This window comes from Neophocaena asiaeorientalis, unplaced genomic scaffold (assembly GCF_003031525.2).
Source record: "Neophocaena asiaeorientalis asiaeorientalis breed wild unplaced genomic scaffold, Neophocaena_asiaeorientalis_V1.1 scaffold132, whole genome shotgun sequence".
In the NCBI taxonomy this organism is placed as follows: domain Eukaryota; kingdom Metazoa; phylum Chordata; class Mammalia; order Artiodactyla; family Phocoenidae; genus Neophocaena; species Neophocaena asiaeorientalis.
This window is the reverse complement of record NW_020173393.1, coordinates 4115044-4132842: the sequence shown is the minus strand read 5'-3', so window position 1 is coordinate 4132842 and position 17799 is coordinate 4115044. Positions and strand designations below refer to the sequence as shown.

Sequence of the window (17799 nt, the reverse complement as noted above, 5' to 3'; positions counted from 1 at the left end):
AAAAAAAAAAAAAAAAAAAAAAAAGTAATAAAAGCCACTGATTATCAGCTCCAAACACCAAAGGACTTATTTGCAGAGTTACTGTCTCAGGGAAATGGAGAAGAATAGAGAGAATGCAGACTTATAACAGTTATAGATGACATGTCCAAAGAAACAAAGTGGCTCATCCGCTGTTAAGGGCAGGGTGTAAATTGACCCAGTTGTGGAGGAGCTGTCTCTAAGTCTTGGAAACGCTCGCTGACCCAGCGACAATGACACTTCCAGAAATTGATTCTAGGAAAGATATTGAATATGTGCTCACTGATTTGTATCTATAAGGATATTAATGACAATTTTTGAAAAATTAGAAAAGAAATGTCCAGAAATACAAGTTAGGATAAAATCAATGGCACATCCATATTAAGAGCATAACAAGACTTGAATCAAAACAAAGACTTGAATAAACAAAAACAAAAAAACGCATAGACTTGAATCAAAATTTCTGCTTTCTCACTCCTGTTTCACCTATCCTATGCTACTTTGGCTTCTGCTGGTTTGTACCCCTCAGTAGCTGCTCATGGTAACTCACCAGTGGCCACCAAGGTGCCAAATCCAAGGGGACCCTCTTAGAGTGCGTCTTACTCAACCTTTCTCCATCCTCTGTCTTGCTGTTGGCCCAAAGGCACCACATTTCCCTTCTGCCTCTCTAGCTGTTTCTTCACAGTTTGCTTTGCTGACTCTGAATTAGCAACCCAACCTCTAGTCTCACGGTAGGGGCGTTGCTCAGGGTTCCCTTCTCTTACCTCCGCACGTTATCTAGATGGGTCACATCACCATGCCTTGGGGGCGCGGGGGACACCTGCTTTCGTGGACAACTATGCATTGTCTAGGGCACAAGTTTCCCTGTTATCAGGTTACGATTCTATGGGACCTACTTTAAAACCCTGCAAGTAGTAGATTACTGAGAGCAATGCAAAATAATTTTTTGTCTACAGACGTGGAAATGGTTCTGTCTCAGGGAAGGACAATCTTCTCCCCTCCCAAAGGAAAAAAGAAAGCCAGTTTTGCCTCTGTTTGCATATTCATGTCAACATTCCTCATCTATGAATGTCTCTGGTTTTTGGATTTTCCGCTGCACTGGTTGCGACACCTCACCGGCTTCCTCGTAAATGAATCAAATAAAATCATGTTGATTTTACTTCTGTATGAGAGTTGTGATGTTACCTTGTCTTGAAAATTACTTTTCAACAGTTTTAAGAGCTGTCTAGAGCCAAATGTATGTCTCCATTCCTGACCACCCCCCACCTCACTGATTTGTATATACAGAGAGTTGGCTGTCTCTATTTGCAATAGTTACGTTCTATAAAGTTGCACTGAATGAGCAAATACCGAACCATTGCTCCTAGGCTCCTGAGAGCCTCAGATACAATGTTTTTGTCAACCGGTCAATACATAACCTTGTTTTATGTCTGTTTTTGTTTAAAGATACCTTGTTTAATATACACTGTTAATTCATTAACACTGAGCCCACAGCCAAGAGCTGTAACTCACACAGAGCAAAGCTTACCTAACACATGCATTTTCTCTGGAAGGCACATCACAGCCTTCTTGCGCTCAGGGACACTAGGCAGCACTTCGGCACTATGCTTGGGGGCTATTTTCAACAGAAAAATCAGCAACAAAAAGCACCCAAATGGGAAAAACATGGCACTAAACAGACCGTGAAAAGGATATTATTTACAGGAGGAGACCTGAAACCAGAAGGCAGGGCGTCTCCTTGTTCAACCTGGGAACGTGTGCATTTGGCAACTCAAAGTTTTCATCTCTCTGCGCATGTCTGTGAGTGACCGTGAAAGCACTGTGAGTACTGCTTTTGGTATCACAATTACATTTTAGCAAGTAGATGAATTTGCAATCATGGAGTCTGCAGATATTAAGGACAGACTGTATTTCTGTATCCACATTCAATGTAATATACATCTCCCCCTTGGTTTCAGGATCCATAAAAACCAAGACCATCTCTATTTTATTCATCATCCTACCTATTTAATACCTATTGTATTTATTGAAGTAAAAATAATAAGTGCATGGGAAAATGTTCATTATATACTGCTAAATAATCAGTTATAGAACATGTACACTTTGGCTTAATTTTGTGTAAAGAAATGTACATTTCTGCATTAGAAAAAACAAAAACAAACCATTGGAAGAGTTACACCAAAATTTGGAGTAGTTATCTCCAAGTGGTGGGGTTATGGGTGATTTTTATATTCTTTTGATGTTTTTCTGTGTCTTCCAAAACAAAAATAATAGAAACATATTTCTTTCACCATCACTACAAAACGCCATGAAAATGTGAAGAGCTGCCCTAACCTTCCCAACACGTACAGAAGTCTGAACAATTCCAGGTATCAGAGTCTCTCTAACTTGCAAGCAAATAATTGATCAGCATCCCTCCAGGCTGTTCATATGATGGGGTTTACAGCTCACCCCCAGAGGACCAGAACTCTCCTAGGTAATAATATCTTTTATCTGGTATCTTTGAAAAAATGTGGCCAGAATGAAGTTTAATGCTCTTGGCATATTACAGGCATTCCGTTGCCCAATCATTCTGAATCCTAAACTCCCCGCAATACAGAATATCATTCATCTTGTTAGCCACACCTAATTGAGGATGCATGCCCATCCTTGCTTCAAACTTCTGGATGTACCAGCCAGACACGGAAGTGAAATGCACAAGGCTCTGTCCTCAGGGAGTTCAGAGTCCAGGACAGCTCAAGGCAGCGGGATGGCCGTGAACTGCCTGCCAGAGGCCTTTAGATGCCTAAACTGCCATGGCTTGGATTAAATGCTTTGGGGTGGGTGCAGGGGCCAAGGGCACATACCATCCCTACTGTAAAAGGCAATTATGGGTCCATTATCGACTTCTCCCTTGGGATACTCCTCTGGGCTCAATTTTATTGTACTTAGTTCATATACCATCCTATATAAAATAGCCTGGGCCAACTTTAAATGTACTTTCTGCTTAACCTTCAAATTCAAAAAAGGAATCAATTAATCAGAACCCCTGCCTCCTCCTGTCCCCCCCACCTTTCCCCCAAGCTATCAGGTTAATCCAGGATTCACAGCTCACTGAAACCTTCGACAGTAGCCGGAGGGCAGGAGTCCTAAGAGTCTGGGGTCAGGATGTTATTTCACAGCTATCCCAAGGTCTGAGATATAGGGAAGGTCTCGTAACTCCTGAGGGCTTCCACGTTCCCTAGAGTAAAATGGTGGTGATTATCCCAGTTAGTCTCAGAGTCACGATGAGGATCAATAACGTTTATAAAAGGCTCTAGAAAGACAGTATTGTAAAGGATTTACAAACACAGGTGGCACTGGCCACTTGGACAGGGCCTGGGGTTTTCCTCCCAAAGTGAGTTTCCCGAACTGTGGTCTGGATGTCTGCCCGGCTATCACGCCAGGTCAGGAGATGCACAGTTAGGGTCCTCCTTTCTCTGACAGGCTTTCTTTTGCAAACCTTCTTTGGGTCAGGCTCCCAGCTTCCTTCCCTTCTCCATAAAGAATTCCCTCCTCCCTTCCCCAGTTCCTCATTGCTTGAGGCACTGTAAGCTTATTCCACCAATGGGGCTGAGACAACAGGTCAAACGGTTATAAAGCAAGTTGAAACCTAACTGCATCCCAAACACGAACATAAACCCCATATTAATTAATGAGTTCAATGTAACACATGAAACTATTAGAAACACCAACTTGGTCATAGTTTTTATCTCTGATAGATGCCTTGTCGGGTCACTTAAATTTTTGTCTCTGTGTTTTTCTGCTTTTCCAAATTTTCTGCAGTGTAGCACGTATATCTCCACAACATCCATGCATTCAACACCAATTTACTGAGTGCCTACTATGTGTCAGTCACGATTCCAGGCACTAGTAACCAGAACGGATGAAGCTAGAGTGTCCTTGGGGAAGCACAAAGTCTAATGGACAGGCATGCAATAAACAAACAGACACAAATAATTAGATAATCACAAACTGGGATAAGTTCTGTGAACAGTGGCATAAATTGTTCGAAGCGGGAGTGGGAAGGAGACTAACTTATATTAGGGTGTCAAGTAGGGTCTCTCTGTGATGTGACCTTTAAAGCGACATGCAAAGGAGAAGGATGAATGAGCTGGTGAAGAGTGTGAGTGGGGAGAGAGTTCCAGGGAGAGGGAACAGCTTGGGAAAAGGCCCTGAGGCACGGAAGAGGGTGGCCATGGTGTTTCTGAAGAACAGAAAAAAGACTAGCGTGGCAGCTGGCACACGTGAGCGAGGCAGAGGCAATGCAGAAGTGGAGGTTATGAATAGACATGAATTAAAGCAGACTTGAAATATCACTTCATGCCTATGAAATGGTCAAATTTTTAAAAGATGACAGTATATAATTTTGTCAAGGGTTACACTAAAAGTGCTCATATCATTAAAAAAATAGCATAATTATTTCATTGACAGCAATCTGTGAAATGCAGCAAAAGCCATAAGGACGTCTCTACCTTTTAATACCTTACTCCTTGAAATTCAGCCTAGAATATCATTCAAACAGAAGGTTACAAGGCAGGAAGATGGTGACATTTTGGAAACACCCAAATATCCAACAATACAGGAATTGTTAAGCAAATTCTGGCAATTAAGACTCTATGGGACACTAAGAAGCCATTAAAACAATGTTGAAGATTCCTTAAGAACACGTAAAATATTTATTTTATGGTGTTGAGTGACAGGCGGAGACATAGGACATGAGGCATAATTACATAAGAATGGGGTCAATGATTGAAAAGGAATATGCACTTACAAAGAAATCAATTGGTATATGAGATATATTTTCTACCTGCTTTGCTGTAGATACTACATTATTCTTTTCAAGTACAAGGATGAGGAGGACAAAGAAGGAAGAACAGCAGCAGATACCATAGTAGCTGCAGCAACTGTACCTGCTTTTAGCCCTGAGCCCAGCTGGAAAAGGATTGGTGGGAAGAGTTACACACTTCTAATGATTCAAGACATCCCCTGCTAGGGAAGTCTATAGGGTGGATGGACATCCACTCGTTGCTGGGTCCCCACAGACCTTCCCGCCACAGCTCCACTTAAGACGCTCAAAATGACTGAGGGTCAAGCCAGTGGTGCGTATGATTTAGAAACCACCACTGACTGACGCTCTGGTTTCCCTGCTTTCTGGCACGCGCAGCCAATCCCTCCGCATCCAGCCAGGTTTGTGCTCCCTGATGCACAGGCCATTCCACTCTTAGTGTAATGAGGTCTCTGCATTCCAGAAGGCCAGTGATGGGCAAGGCACCCTGGGATCTCCCTGGCCCTGACATAATTTTGGCTGAGGGCGCACGCCAAGCTCTCGAAATTGTCGGCCCTCCCAGATCCCTTTGGGAAGCGGCAAGTGGCTACCCTTTGTCCCTTGGACCCACTGCAGTGAAGATCTTAGGGTTTACTGGTGAGGAGGGCCTGGGCAGGGAGAGAGAGAGAGAGCCTCCAGGCTGTTAAATTGCCTGAAGCTCCAATCTACTAAGCACCTACTAAGTTCCAGGCGTTGTACCAGGCACTTACAGTTATATAGCCAGGTGGGGTAAGAGCAGGGATTAGAGTCAGACTTGATAGGCTCTAACCTCAGCCACTTCCTAGTAAGTAAGCTTCATGACTCGCAACAAAGTACTTAACCTCTCTAAGCTTTGGTAGTGACGGTGCTGATGGCCCGTACCTTCCTTTTTGGGGCTGCAAGCAGAGTCACTGCAATATTAGCCATCATTAATATTAATGACCCTTATTTCTATCCAGTGAGATAAGCAGTATAATCCCCATTTAACAGATGGGTAAACGGGATCAGAGAGGTTAAGCAAACTGCCCAAAGCTGTCTAGCATCCTAAGGGCAGAACCCGGATTCCAATTCAGATGGAGCTGTAGGGAGACTTCTCATCCGACTACCCCTTTCTCATCTGAGCAGGGAGTAAAGCTTGGTTTGCATCCCAGGGCTCAGCAAATGTGCAACTGTTCTTGCACCTTCCAAGAATGTCAATGATTTACTAACTATGATAAAAATAATCTCTCACATTTATACAGAGTGCTTTAACACTTATAATAATCTTTCACGTTCACATTTGACTTTAAGGGGGAAACCTGCTTTCAAGTTGTATAAATTTTATATAACATAGCAAAACAAAGAAAACATTTACAGTGACCCATAATCTCACTTATGTATATATATTATATATACACACATACATACACATATATCCCTATTATAAATGTAAATATATACCATATATAGGGTATGTGTTGTCTGTATGTGTGCATGAGAGCCCATAGACTAAAATACATTTTTTAAGGGAGGGTTGGTCCCATTAAAAGAAAGCCTTTGGTCTTAGCTAAGATCTCTTAGCTGCCCTCCCTACACTCCCCCTTTAATGTTCACCTCAATGCAAAAGATGTGCAAACACAGGACTGGACCTGAAGTTGGGGACCTCTCCGGAAATGAGAAGAAGTCTTTGCATCACCTGTAGGTGATCTGGGAGAGAGAGGAGAGAAAAACGGGAAAAATCCCTGCCCACCGAAAGGACTTTTAAGGCTGTGAAAGGATTTTGAGTTGTCTGCTGGTCAGCCCTGCAACGTCATCTCTTGCCTGTGCCCCTCCCCTCCTCCCAAGCATCAAGAGAGGTACTGCTGCTGCAGAAAACAGCCTGGTGCTCATGCAGCTTTGGGACAGCAGTAGAGAGGGGCCAGTTTCACATCTGACCCCATTAGGACAGCCCGGAAAAACAGAGTGATGCTCTGGAACTCAGAGCAGGCAGTGAACAGGGGCCACAGGTGCTCCCCTGGGAGTCTCCAGATGTCTTCGGGGCAGGATCAAACCAAGCGCAGGATCTGGAATGGGGGATTCTGCTCAATACTTCGTAGCTCTCACTGACAAATGGGTACCAGCTGAGAAATGGACAGTAATTACACATGTGGTTTTGTAATTTTTTTTTTTTTTTTTTTTTTAAACTTACCATAGCATGAACCCATGCCATTAGATATTCCCTGAAAACATGGTTTGTAATATCGGCATAGAATTCCACCGTGTGCATGCATAAAACTTTACTTAACTATGTTCCTATTGGGGCAGTTAGGTGATTTCCAAGTCTTTGCCTTTATAAATAATACAGTGATGACCTCCATGTACACAATTCTTTTTCAGCAGCTCTGATTAGTTTGTTAGAAAAAAAAAAGAGCAAATTGTCCTCTAGATACACTGTGCCAGCTAACCCACCTGCAGAAATGCCTGCCTCCTTTGTCCTTGACAGCGCTGGTTATTATCACTTAAAAGTAGATATATTTTGGTAATCTTACAGGTTAAAATTCATTTATTTGATTATCTGTGACACTGGACATTTTACACTTGTTTTTCACCATTCATATATTGTTTGGCGGTTACCTATTTATACCTTTTAGGCCTTTCTAAACAAAAATCAGTGTGATGACATTTTTATTGACTTATTAGAGCTCTTTATGTGTAAGAATATTATCCCTTTTTTCTCTATTTTGTCACAGTTTTCCACACTCAGTTTACCTATTTGCTTTCTGAATTTTGTTAGTATAGCATAGGAGATTTTTCTTCTTCTTCCTTTTTTCATAATAAATTTGTAAGCCATGACTCAATGGTGGATGTATTTCCTTTTAATGAACTGCAATTTCTTCCTCATACAGAACAATATTTTCTTTATTTTCTTCTAGTTCTTGCTTTTTTCTGCTTTTAACTTCTTAATCGATCCAGAATTTATTTATTAGCATACCGTGATATCTATGCAATGCATTCTATTTCAATTCCAAATTATTAACCAATTACAGATATACTATGCTTATATGAATTCTCCATGCAAATAAACTTTGAAAGCCAGTTTCACTCTATGCTGGATTATTTTCTGGGCTTTAATTTTTTTTCTTTTTTGCGGTACCCGGGCCTCTCACTGTTGTGCCCTCTCCCGTTGCAGAGCACAGGCTCCAGACGCACGGGCTCGGCGGCCATGGCTCACGGGCCCAGCCGCTCCGCGGCATGTGGGATCTTCCCGGACCGGGGCATGAACCCGTGTCCCCTGCATCGGTAGGCGGACTCTCAACCACTGCATCACCAGGGAAGCCCTGGTCTTTAATTATTATAGCTATAATAAACACAGGTATTTCACAGTGAAATCCACCCCCCTCGCCAAACCACCACTTTTAAAAGTGTTCTTCACTACACTCTCCTATATATTCTTTCAGATCAATTTTGAAATCACTCTGTCAAGTTCCAAAAAGAATCTCATTAGGGCTTTGATTGCAATTGTGTTAAACCCATAAATTAATTTGGGGAGAACTGATATCTTCACAATATTAAACTTGCTAATCCAACAACATGATATATCTCTCCATTTATTCAGTTCTTGTTTTATCATCCTCGATAAAGTTTTGGGTGTGTGTTCTCATATAGTTTCTGCACATTTCTTGGTTTTCTCCTAAGTATTTATATTTTAATTGCATTTGAGAATAGGATACATTTTGTTATTTTTTTATAATGGTGATTACTGGCATATAGCTATTGATTTTTGTTTATTTGCTTTGTGTCCGACCATAATACTGAAATCTCTTAGTAGTTCTAACAGCTCTTTTTTTTTTTTTTTTGGTTTAGTTTATTCTCTTAGGCTTTGAGGCTATAAGAACATTTTCTGCTAGAAATAAGAAAGTGCCTTTCCATTCCTAGCTTACCCAGAATTCTAATCTGTAATGAAGGCTGAATTTTTTCAAATTACTTTTCAGTCTCCTTGGAGAAGGTCAGATGGTTTCATCTTTTGACCCACTGATATGAAGCATCAGACCAATAGTTTTTCTAATATCCAACTTTTTTCATCGGTGCATTTCTGATCACGGTGCCTTATGCTTTCATTATGATGCTGGATTTCACGGGTCATATGAGGAAGAGCTGGAGCTTTGCAGCTATGTAATTAGAAGTTCAATTCCCAGCTGGGCCACTTCGGCAGGTATATGGCCTTGGGTCAGTCACTTACCTTCCAGTCAGTGGAGGTAAGTGCAAGAATTACAAATAAAATAGTTACTTGTAACAAGCTCAATACAATGGCCCTCAGTGCGCGGAAGATACTCAAGCTACCATACTCAAGGGTAGCTGCTGTTTTCATTACTATAATCATCCATTTTCTTTTGTGCTGTTATTTCAAGATTTCCATCAGTACAGGAATGACTGACCTCCAATTGTAATATATTTGGGGGCCATGTCTTGAGTCCAGCTAGCTCGATAAACAAACACTGTTAGCTTTTATTCTCATTAATGCCTCTCTGTGGCTCACTTTTTCTTTAAACTCAACCTTCAAAGTTAGGAAGGACGGGGGAGTGTTCACCGGGGTGCGTTTGCTGACTTATTGTACTTCATCTCCCAGGTGGCCCTAGTTCTCTGGGGAGCAGAGGGTCGCAGAAAAATCTAAACGTAACAGGATGTTTAATAGGGCTTTTCTCGTCACTTTGGAATTTTACCCAAGGCTACAAAACCAAGAAGAGTAAGGAGTAAGCGCAGGCCCGTTCTACAGAGAACAGCTAAGACACTTCCAGATGTCCCTTCCAGAGACTGCTAAGAGGTGTCCAACTGGACCCTCACTCTTTGCTCTGATACCACGCTCAGCCCATCCAGTAAGGAGACGGTACAGGCTGGGATGAAAGTCCCTGAGGTTGTGAATTGCAGGTGTAAAGTGAGAAAACTTTCTTTTCTCCTCCTCTTCCCTAAGCCAAGTGGGAGCGGGGTCTAAGGTAACCACTTGTAGGTACTATGTGTGCAGTGGGAGGGAGGGGAGAGGGTCCACAGGAAGAGGAGATGGACATCTCGTGCCCTAGCAGATGCTTTGCTCCTCTGCAGACGCTTCTTGTCTCATGCAGCAGCTCCTGAACCAGGTGTGATAAGAAGAGGCCTTCCCTCCTCCTCAGCCCCTTGGAGGTAACTCTCTCCAAGGTCCTACCCTCCAGGGAAGAAAGGAAGCGTCAAAGCAGCAGAGACACTGGCATGGGGGAGGGAGGGGAAGTGAAGGAACAGTCAGCACCCCGTCTCCAAGTCATTTAGAGGAAGACGTGGCCACAGTCCCTCTTCTGTGGCTGCCTTCAGTCTGGGATCAAGTGCACTGCTCGGGTGATAATGTCCCTTTGAGCATGGTATGGCCTGCATGGGAGACCTCTCCTCCCCTAGTTTCTCACAGTGTTAATGAGTTCTCCGTGAATCTTTAAATTTTGCTTTGATTCTGGGTGGAATGGTGATTCTACTTCTACTGGCTAACCTTGCTGTGTTTCCCTAAGATTTATGGACCATCCCACCAAGATCATAGCAGATGAGTTAGATGTCTGTGCTCATACCACCATCCTGCCCAGAAGGAAGTTTCCATTTACTTCTAATTCAGAGCCCTACGAGTTAAGCCAGGTTATGCTACCCCCACCTTACAGAGTGAAACTGACGCTTACAGAAATGAGAAAAATAAAAATAAAAGCCTCACAATGCTAGTTACGTAGCTCTGTTCTATTTTCTAGACCCTAAATTCCTCTTTCCCTCTCTCTATCCCTCCACTCTGCCCTAGAACTGCAAGCTAGACTAAAAACACACCAATCTGGGGATGCTCACTGCAGAGGGTCAGGACTCACCTCCACTCCCTGTCTGCCAAGGCCTCGTTCCCACTAGCCTTGGCCTCCCAGAAGACAGAAGGGTCTGGAAAGCATGCTTCTCTCTCTTACTTAAGACTGGAGACAGAATTATCAAAGGACAATTCCCATCTCCCCCTCCCACATTATCAAGAACCACCGCAGCCTCCTCTAGGTCCTGCAGCCACACGTCAAAGACTCCGGAACACCTGCAGAGCCACTCATCAGAGCTTCTGCGTGAATCCACCGCTGAGAAGGTGAAGAGAATGGCAACTGGAGAAATCCTCTACAGCAGGGTCCATGATGCTACAGTGAAGGGAATCTTCCCAGGCCTGAGATTACTTCTAAAAACCGTTCATTAAAAGGGGCTTCTGTGTCCTGGGTTCTCTGCTAGGCAGGTAACTTGTCTCACTGAAGCCTCACAACACAGTGGTATACTGTAATCTCTCACAAATGGAAGAAAAGAAACTGAGGCACCGACAGGAGAAGGAATTCACCCATGGTCATCCAGCTCACAAGTGCCAGCTTGAAATAAAAATCAGAATCTTTTTAGCTCTGAAGTCCCTCTACTTTTCACTAAATTCTAATGACTACCCTCACTTCACTGAGCCCAGCAATTGGAATTTCTCTTTTTTATCCCCTTGGAGAAAAGAGCAGGGCAGACACATATCACTTCAAGTAGAAATCCATAAATATGTAAATAAAATATAATGTGCAATCAACCCTCAGGTGGAGGCAATAGGAAGAGAGCTCTCCAAATCAGCAGTGCATGTCGCGTGTCTGGCTGTATCAAGTCGCTTTTCACTTAGAGAGCCTGAACCCTGTGAGACCACGATGAAGTGGACTCCCAGGCAAGGGCCCTTTGATTTACAAGAGTAAGCAATCACAGGGGGATGTATGATCACTTGGCTTGCTGGATTGTTGAGTTGTGATTCCATAGCGATGATGTGAAGAGAGCTGCCCAGGGTCTGGCTGAAACACAGCTTTTGGGGAAAGAGATTTCTGGAGCATAAGAGAGAAAACTTTAGTTGCTATAGACCTGTTTTTGAGATATGGAGGAACAGGTCACCCAAAAGTAAAACCAGAATCCATAAGTGAGTGTTGCATGGAGGCAGATATGGGTAAAAATGAGGGAGAGTTTCTGAGTGATCATTTTAAGACATCAACAAGCAGGTGCTCGGGCCATTAAAAGCGGTACCTGCAGAAAAGATGCAGGGCCAGGTTGGACCAGTACGGTGTCTGCACCTCTTTTCTTCTCACCTGCCCTCCCCGCTTACTGACCTCGGGCCCTATCGTCAACGCCATTGGCCTTGGTTCTCCTTGTGGACTCCAGACAGTCGATGCAAAGAGCCCGCCTACTGCCCCTACTCTTTCAACCTAATGGATACTCTCTGCTCCTAACTAGGACCCCATCCAGAGTTTTATGATAACTAGGCTAACACTGGGTAGTGAATAATAATAACCACCCAGGATCCCCAGCAGTGACCTGCTCTTCCATGGGAGAACATGAGCACCCCTATCAGAGGTGGCATTCAAGGTGAGACTGGGTGGGCACCAGAGTGCCCCTCTAGGACCCAGCTCCTATGACTGGACATCCGCTATTGCGTTTGTGCCAGAGAAAACCACCTGCTGCTCTAGACCAGAAAATCTCTGAGAGTCCAGACTACGGTATGATCATTGTGTTCTGAAATGGGATTTCCCGCGGGATGATGAAACACGACAAAAGAATACGGCCCGCCCTTCCAAATGCCAGTCAGTCCAGAGAAGTGGACAAGTAAGGCTTCCTGTTCTGATATCATTACTCATAATCATAACATCCATAACAATAATAGCAACAAATAAGGATTTGTTTCATTACAGGTATCTAAAGAGCGTTTTCAAAGCACTTTGATGTACATGATCATGTTTGCTCCCCAGGCTTATATCTCAGGAAAGATGGCGAATGGTTCAACTGACCAAAAGGAACAAAATGATGAATAGGAAAAAAAAAAAAAATATGAATGGGGCATCTCAAGAGAATAGCATGAAGAAAGAGAATTAAACTGCTTTCATTGGTACAAAGATGTCCTTTTGATTTTCAAATCCAGGTGCAACCTGGTAGTTCTCCTGGAAGAAGAAGAGAGAATGTTCTGGTCTCTCCTGAGCTCCAGGTTGACCTATACCATCACCTGCTGTACAGCTGCACCTCAAACACAACATATTCAAACCTGGGCTGGCTTTCTCGCCCCTAAAGCGTCTTCTGTGTTTTCCATCTCAGAAGACAGCTCCATCACTCATCTCCCAGGCACCCAAACCAGAAGCCTGGGAGTGTCATCTATGGCTCTCTTCTCTTATCCTCACATTACTAGGTTCCTATCTGGTAAATCTGTCCAGGCTCTGGCTTAACTGGCTAAGGGTCTTGCTGTGAACTCTAGACTATTGGCCTGGGACACTGCACTGTAACTAAACTCTTGACAATCTCTCCCCTTAAGGGTTAGAACCTGCTCCCAGTGCCCCAAGAATCTACCTAGTGACCTGGCAGACCTGGCAGAACCAGAATCATCACCACCTGCCCTCGCTGAATTGGGCCTCCTGGCATCTTCTTGATACCTGAGCTTGTAGCTTCCAGTTGCATGCCTCTGCCACCAGTACCTAGCACAGAGCTGGGCACGTGGAAGGGACTCAGCAGACGTTTGATGAACAGGACTATAGCTGCAGTGCATGGAGGCTATTCATGCTCAGCTTGTCTCCATAGTTACCAGTCTCTTTATCACTCAGTCCCACCCTCAAGAGAACATTTGCGGAGGAAACTCCATCAAACCATGTGATGGAGAGTTCCTTAGGCCAAGAGATTTAGTTGTAAGGAGGTAATTGACTTGTGAGCTTCATCTGATGATTCTGTGCCTCCGTTTTTTCCCATCTGCCTCTCAGAACTGCCTCAAGGATCAAGCAATACAATGGGCATACTACCAAAGTGGCATCTGGGTATGACACTGTATCAGTGGTTCTTAAACGTGGGTGTGCATCAGCGTCCCTCAGAGAGCTCCTTACAGCACAGACCTCTGGCCTCCATCCCCAGAACTTATGATTCACTAGGTCAGGGAACAGGGCCTGAGAATTTGCATTTCTAACGAGTCCCCTGGTGATGCCGATGCTTTTCGTTCAGGACAGAACTTTGAAATCCACTGCTCGAGATCATTTTAACAGCATTGCTCTTTCCACGCCAAACTTGTTTTTCTCCACAAAGTGTGCTATTTCGATACTTGACTTTGTGCTTTACTCTCTCTGCTGTTTTGTCGGAATCTTAACCCAGTCTGTAAATTCCTCTGGGCAGAAATTATACCTTCCACACTCCACACTCTCTCATTTTCTGTTTTGTAAAATAATGAGGACATTTCCAGTATGATTAATAATAGAATAGAGAAAGGGGGAAAAAACTCGGACTACCAACCCCAATAAACAGCCTCCACAAGTGGATATCAGCCCCGGGATTCTCTTAAACATTAATTATGAGGCAAAGAACATTCTACTATCAGTAGCAGTGTGGAAAAGATGATTACCTCTTTGATGACACATTTTGTAAAATGTGGGTTATTCAAGATTTTAGGCATAACTTACTTAAACATCAATATTTTTTGAAATATAAAACCACAAACAGCATTTTCAACTACATAATTTTTATACTGAGAGTCAGACAATCGTGTTTTCAACATGTAAAATCCATGACACAGCCGCGGCAACAGTGTGTAATAGATTGTAAATTTTTATTGAGATGATCACCTTGCGACTGAATTTCAAAATGCGTTATATGATCATCAGGAAATAAGTCCACGGGGACTGCTAAAGTGCTCTGAATATCATTTATAAAGATCAAAAACCCTGGAAACCCTGGAGAAAGAGAAAAGTCTCATCGGCAGGATCAAATCAATTATTTTTATGGATGAATACTGAATTGCAAAGCTGAGATAAGGTATTACTTGGTTTAATAACATATCCTTATGTCTTTTTAAAGTAGTAAGTTTTGTAATCAAGTTTCAATGAGGAATTTTACCAAAGGCCTGTTTTTGAAACTAATCAAGAAAATGGCATCTCCGTTCATCGTGGTGGTTCAATAACATTCAAAGGAATATTCCCAAGCAAAGGAAATACTCACTAACTCTGGGTTACGCGCTACCAAGACACACTACTGAGATATTTAAGAATGGTTACACTCAATTCTGCTATAACGCTTACTTTGAAAATGCAAATGTCTTCCGACATGATTGATATATTAGGAAACAATGTGAGGAGAGCGTGAATTTCACATTTGCTATGTGAGATTTTGTACACAGAAACACTAGTGAAGCAGAAAACCGCACCCAGCTGGACTGAGTCACATAGGAACACACAAGACGCACCCACCTCAAACATCTACCTGCTTCCTTCGTTCACTGTGTGTGTTACAAGCCACACTGATCCACACATGGTGTCACAACTTACTGCCACTTTCAGACAGCCCTCCTCCACCACTGCACAGTAGCTCATGGGCTGCAGCCTTTCTGATACCCACTTCCACAGGCAAACTCCAGGACGTTTCACGGTAACACCCCATTTGTACTACAGTATTTACGCATATCTTAGCCATTAACACACGTACAATTGTGCTGCCATTTTTACTAGGTTCCTCTCTTTTTGGTGTGTCACTGATGAGTGCTGTGCCCCAGCCCCATTTTCTCCCGTAAGCCCAGTGGTTTTTACTGCATAACTTGGAATAGTGCAATGATTTTTAGGCACACGTATGTTGCATGATAGCAGAACTGACTGTGTTTTACTTTTTTGTTCCATGGAAGTCACTGTGCTGATGGGTCCTTCTCTCCCCACCCAGAAGCCATCAAGGATTCCTTTTCCCTCAGAGGTCAATGGCTCATGTAGCCACCTCCCTGGTTCCCCACTGGAGCACCCCCAGCTCTGTACACCACATGATCAAGGGCATTCGAGTCAGGGAACCTGAGCGCAAATCCTGAGTGTGCTGTTGGCCAATTCTATGACTTTGGATAAAACTTTAAAAAATACTGAGTCTCTATTCTTTCATTTATATATGAGATAAAAGTACTTACATCAAATGGTTACTTAGGAAAAATGAGATAAAATAAATAATGTGATTTGCAGCAAAAAACAAACAAACCCATAAAACACTGAGTCCTTTTAATTTCTTGAGTTGCATTTGAAGCCAGAACATCTCAGGGGTACAGTCAGGGGTACAATCCCAGACAACACCCCTTGTTAGAAACACCACAGAAGCCTAGAGCTCTTGGGGATAGATACAAAGAACACTCCCATACACAGCCCTAGTCAGCAAACTCTTTAGCAGCATCCGGAAACCTCAGAGAAACCGTTGGAGCCTGGCTGGAGGGAACACTGACCAGGAGCCTGTAGGGATGTAGAATCCAAAGGACCCTTGGACAGAGAGTCTCAGCCCAGACTCCTAAGTAGGTGCCAGAAACCCCCAAGGGACACAGAGGTGGGAGGCTCTCAGGAACTAAGGCATTTCCAGAATCCACTGAGAGACGCTTTCAGAGCCAGGAGGCACTCAAGATGCAGCTGTCACCAGGAGCCCCTCAGAGACAGAACCAGAACCAGGAGCCCTCGGGGACACTGTCAAAACTAAGAGCTCATTAGGGTCACAGGCCCAGCCCAGAGATCCTCAGGGCCAAAAATAAAATCAGGAACACCTGACATACACAACAAGAATCAGAACCACTCAGAGACATAGACCAAATGAAGCCTCAGGTCACATGGTCAGAGCCACGAGCCCCCAGAGATACAACCAGAGCCTGGAACCTTCAGAGACACAGCCAGGAGCTCTCAGAGAAGCAGGCCCAGGAGCCCTCAGAGAAACAAGGCCAGGAGCCCGCAGAGACACTGTCAGCACTAGGAAGGCTCAGACACACCAGTGGCACCAGAAGCCCTTGGAGAGAGAGAGGGAACCAGTGTCCCGGGAAACACCGTCAGGACCAGGAACCTCTCCATGACACAGCTAGAGTCAGGTGCTTCTTAGACTCCCGGTCAAAGCCAGGAGGTCCCCAGAGATGCCTCTGGAGCCTCTAAGGCAAGACCAAAACTCTGGTGTTTTTTTTATCACAACAGAAAGCACACTCATACCAAAGTGGAGGAACGATTGCCACAGGAGCAGTCACGCCCAGCGACTGCCCAACCTCTCAAAACCGAGTCAGGAAGAAGAGTCCTACCTGCACACTTGGTTCTGGTGGTGAGGGGAGGCCCTGGCGGTCCCGTGCCCCCTTCCCCTGGTCGCGTAAGCAGCACCCGGATCTCATACTCCACATCGGGGTCCAGGTGCCACAGCTTATAGTTGGGGGAGTCGACGATGTGTGTCTCTGCCCAGGTGCCGGTGGTGGTGCGGTACTCCACCTCCTTCAGGATGATGGGGCCGTCTCCAATGATGGAGTTGGCATTCGGCTTGATCCACAGGTATGTGGCCCCCACGGCCAGCAGCTCTGGGGGGGCGATGGGTGTGGGAGGCTCTGAAAGACAGGAATCAGCAAAGGATGTCAGACCCAAATGGTTTATAGAGCAGACTCCAAACATGTGAGGACAAAGGACAGAATTCCAGACAGCCATAGAAAACAGCCCAAATCCCTTTCTCAACCCATTCACGTCCTACTTTAATTAAATCATTGTATGTAAATACCTGAATCAGTATTTCTTAAGTAACTATATTCAACACCTAACTGTACCTCCTTCATTTAAAGAAAGGAAAGAATGACGGCCATTGTGAGGAAAAGATTTTTCTTGAACACGGCAAAGATGCCTGGGGCAATAGTCTCTTTTCTGTCCTCAAATGAGAACCTGCCTTTACTAAAGCGGAGTTTGGTTCAAAACCCAGGAGAGTCAGGAGTTTACAAACATTTCTTTTATAGGGACACGTAGATTGTTAGTGGATCTTCTTCCAAATAGTGATAGGAGACTAAGTAGCAAGGGATGATGGCATAGCAGGAATTCAGCTTCTTCCTCAACCCTAGCAATCTCCTCCAGCAGAGAGAGGGGCACTGGCCACAGTGACCCCAGTGGGAATCAAGGGTCAAGGGAAAAGTCATGCTGAGTAATCTTGGATCTCCTATGTGTTGCCATCTCTCTTCCATTAAGTTCTGTAACTTC

General features: G+C 44.0%; 1 protein-coding gene across 1 annotated transcript in view; it reads right to left on the bottom strand.

The window, feature by feature from the left end:
* The window catches only part of PTPRT (protein tyrosine phosphatase receptor type T), a 754628-nt gene that overhangs the window by 550083 nt on the left and 186746 nt on the right, over nt 1-17799 (bottom strand). Inside the window, exon 6 of the mRNA XM_024746810.1 lies at nt 16872-17165. Coding sequence (XP_024602578.1) covers nt 16872-17165 — 294 coding nt within the window. The remainder of the gene's footprint in view (nt 1-16871; nt 17166-17799) is intronic.